General features: G+C 44.7%; 1 protein-coding gene across 1 annotated transcript; it reads right to left on the reverse strand.

The window, feature by feature from the left end:
* Positions 1-726: 726 nt before the first annotated feature.
* On the reverse strand, positions 727-3,276 carry LOC142590160 (glutathione S-transferase kappa 1-like). Its single transcript, XM_075702054.1, has one exon. It carries the CDS (start codon positions 3,049-3,051, stop codon positions 2,371-2,373), a length of 681 nt encoding a protein of 226 aa, XP_075558169.1. The 5' UTR covers positions 3,052-3,276; the 3' UTR covers positions 727-2,370.
* Between the last annotated feature and the right edge of the window lie 365 nt (positions 3,277-3,641).

Consider the following 3,641-nt stretch of genomic DNA (forward strand, 5'->3'; position numbering starts at 1 on the left):
GCCCATAGAAATGCACAGGCACTGGTCAGGATCTTCGGCCAGATCGACTTAACCGGAATCGAACTAATGGAAGTCTACTGTATACGCAATCCCTAGAGCTACAGCACACAAATATGGTATCGTGCCGGTGGAGCATTGGGTGACGTTTCCACTGACTTATCCAATAAATGCGAATGAAACCGATATGCTGGGGCAGTGTCTACCCTCTGGCGATCACTGTCGCAAGATTTCAACCATCTTGGCACCAGACGTGTCGAAATATGTCTGTGGTTATCGTCAATGGTTATCCTTGTCTTTTTTGGATTGCACTAAAGGCTTTGCCATTATAAGTAAATCGTCAATGCAGCCATCTAGCTCGGTTGGAATGGTACCGCAGTAAAAGCTTTTTAAACATCAAGAACAAAGTGCCTCGGGTGACAGCTATTGGAATTGTCATCCAGATTCAGCGATTTGGTTGAGCTTAGTGCACTCGATAAAAACCTGCACTTTTGCACAGACAAGCAAAACTACATCTGAAATAAAAAGCCATATGACTGAAAAAAAAAAAAAAGTGGCCAACTGAAATAAAATCTCTTTCTGGGAAAAATTTTATGTCCTAAATCACACATTAGTGACATTACTTCATCTAACTGGATAGTTCTAGCTGTGTCCATGTTGATGCAAAACTTAAAATTTTGAGTTCCATAAAAGTTAATGCATAATAAACGGTTCGGTATCCCAACGACATAACATCTAAAAAATATTTAATGGGCCTTAATACGTCTTTGCCAGCACATTGCAGTTCTACTCTCAGGCTTTTATATTCAAAACTAACTCAAGACGTTTCGAAAACCTTCACTCGTGCGGCTTTTGCTGTCACCTACACTGTACAAAACCAAAAAGTTATTTGCTTCTTCTGAAAAATGTGCACTATGATGAAACAGTATGTTATAAGGAATAGAATAGTTTGCGAGTCAGGCTTGCAATTTAACCTAGACTTGCCGAAACTATGATCTTTTTTTTCATAATTTTTGTAAAGCTCAAAAACTAATTGCCTAAGTTGACTACTATTATCCACATTTAGTGGCATGGTTTGCCAAGGCAACAATTAAATTTGGTGATGACTTGTAACCTGGTAATGTTCCCCTGAAGTGCTGTAGAAAAGAGTTGTTGCAAGCATGTAGGTGTTGGCACCAGACGTGCCGAAATATGTCCGTCGTTATCGTCAGTGCAGCCAGATTTGGCTTGAGGTGACGTTCTCGCACAAGCCACTGCAAATTTTCTCACCAGAGTAGAAATTTTTATTAAAATTCAAAGATAAATATCAACATGGGTAAAAAAATAGACGCACTGATATACCACTACACAAGTTTCACGGGGCCAAGTAATGCAATAAAGTCGGCAGCCTGTAAGCAGTATTTCACCAGCATTACCGCTGTGGACATACCCTAGTGAACTTTTCTCATTTTTCTAATTTATAATAATAAAATACACTAGTGGATTTAGTGCAATCTGAATGAGACTTGATTCACACATGCCTGCAATGTTGATTTTAATATCCTTGATGCTGTTCATGTGTTGACACATGAACGAGCTGTTCCTTCTGCATCACAGTGCTGTTAGAAGTTCCAAAAAACACATTTCTATAAACCTGGTAGCTAGCCTTACTAACATCATCAACACGGCCAATGCTTATTACTGGTATTGCTTCCCAGCAGTACTCAAAATACATTTCAATGTTAGCATGTATCGCCCAGCCTTACCTTCAGTTCATTCCTATAATAAGTGGATACTTGCTTACATAAGTATATAGTATACTTTGTGGTTTGTATAGTCGAGCTACAATTGCAAACCCGTAGATTAATCACCAAAACTTTTCATCTAGGTCCCTTTTGATCGAGATCAGACCCTATCCAGATAGAATTTCTCAATTGCGATCAAATATGATTGCTGCTACATGGTCCAACGATCCGGATTCAGTTTGGGCGAGCTCAAGCGCACCAGTTGTCATTAGCAGCTCCAAAGCACATATCAAGCTTGTATAAAGTTGTAATATAATGCTTCTTTTTTCAATAAAAATATTTCAATTGCCATTGTGGGTAAGGCTTATTTGTCGTCTGCCGACTGTCTGCAACTTTCAAAACCAAGTGTCGTGGGCCTATGATCGCGATCAAGAAGCCCGATTGCGATTGTCTGGATCCGGATCAAACAAGATCGCGATCTAAAGTAGCCGTGCGACACCGGTATAACAAAACACCGGAACACCGAGTTTCTAGGCAACCCTGTGGGCATGCTCACTAGCGCGGTAGGCACCGGGCATGCGCAGAACGCCCGACTGGCCCATCGTTGCCACCTCGCTGCCAGAAAGTGCTGAGACCCCGCGCACGCATATCACAACTTGGCTGCTTCGGCCGGTTTTGGGCCGAGCCACTTCTTTCCCATGACTTGAGCCATCACTTCGAATCTGTCGCTGCCGAAAAACACCTCGGGCTTGCCCCCGACGTGCGCCACGATGGTGGGTGCGCCGAATGCGCCGTACCCATCGACTGCCTGCTTCGTGTTCTCCACGAGCACCTGCTTGACTTTGTCCTCCTTGATCATGGCGAGGGCGTCCTTAAGCGCGTTGTCGTCCATGCCCGCGGCGCGACCGACCTCCGCGACGCTCTCTTCCTCGGCAATGTCCTTGTTGTCCTGGTAGAAGCGCTTCCAAAATCCTCGCGACGCCTCCTCGAGATGCTGCGGGTACTTCATGTCGAGCGCTACGAGAAAGCGTTGCGGCTTGATCGTGGACTTGGTCATTATGAACTCGAGGAAGAAGTCGGGCGTCTTGATTGGCACGCCAAAGTAGTCGGACAGCCGACGCATGTCCTTCAGCATGTAGGTGGCCTTGTTTGGGACGAGTGCCGGCGGTCTGTTGTTCGACTCCTTCATGACACCGCCCAGGAAGAAAGGCTTGAGCTTCAAGTCCAGGTTCCACGGTGCCCTGTAGCGCATTAAGGTTTCGAACGCGAGGTAGGAGTAAGGCGAGATGACATCGTAGAAAAGTTCCACGGTAATCCGAGAAACAGCCATGATGTTTACGTACTTTACGTGCGGACGAACGCGGGTGGCGGGAATCACTGAGTTCGAGCAAGGCGTTGGTTCGAGCCAACGCAAAGCCAAACAACCGGATCTTACTAATTGATAACAAGTAAAAAGAAATGAACTTTGTTGCCCGCACCCGCTAGGCACTGCTCTAGTAGTTCGTTGGAGCGTTATCAGCTGGTATCACATATCGATAGAAGCGACAAAATAAACGGGCGGAAAAGTGCGTCCTTGTCGTCTGCTACTAGATTAGTAGTGACCAGCAGTAGCAGTTTTCGAAAGAGACTGCACGTTCTGATGTGGCAGTAATAATTTACGTACTCTAGACGTAGGTTATTTACGTTAATCTGGTGTCATGGCGTTTGCTTCTACAATTAGACGTCATTTACGTTAGATTTCACTGTCGCAAATTTAACGCACCACCACTTTCTTACACCCCGATAAACACTGAATTCGAGTGTTGGGTGGGATTTTTTTCAAGTATGCTGCACTGTGAGCATAACTTCGCTACGACAGGGCTTCACGTAAAATAAAATAACGACGTTGAAGCAGCTGAAGCACGTGAGCTGAAGTATTGA

The sequence above is a fragment of the Dermacentor variabilis genome, chromosome 8 (assembly GCF_050947875.1).
Source record: "Dermacentor variabilis isolate Ectoservices chromosome 8, ASM5094787v1, whole genome shotgun sequence".
NCBI lineage: Eukaryota > Metazoa > Arthropoda > Arachnida > Ixodida > Ixodidae > Dermacentor > Dermacentor variabilis.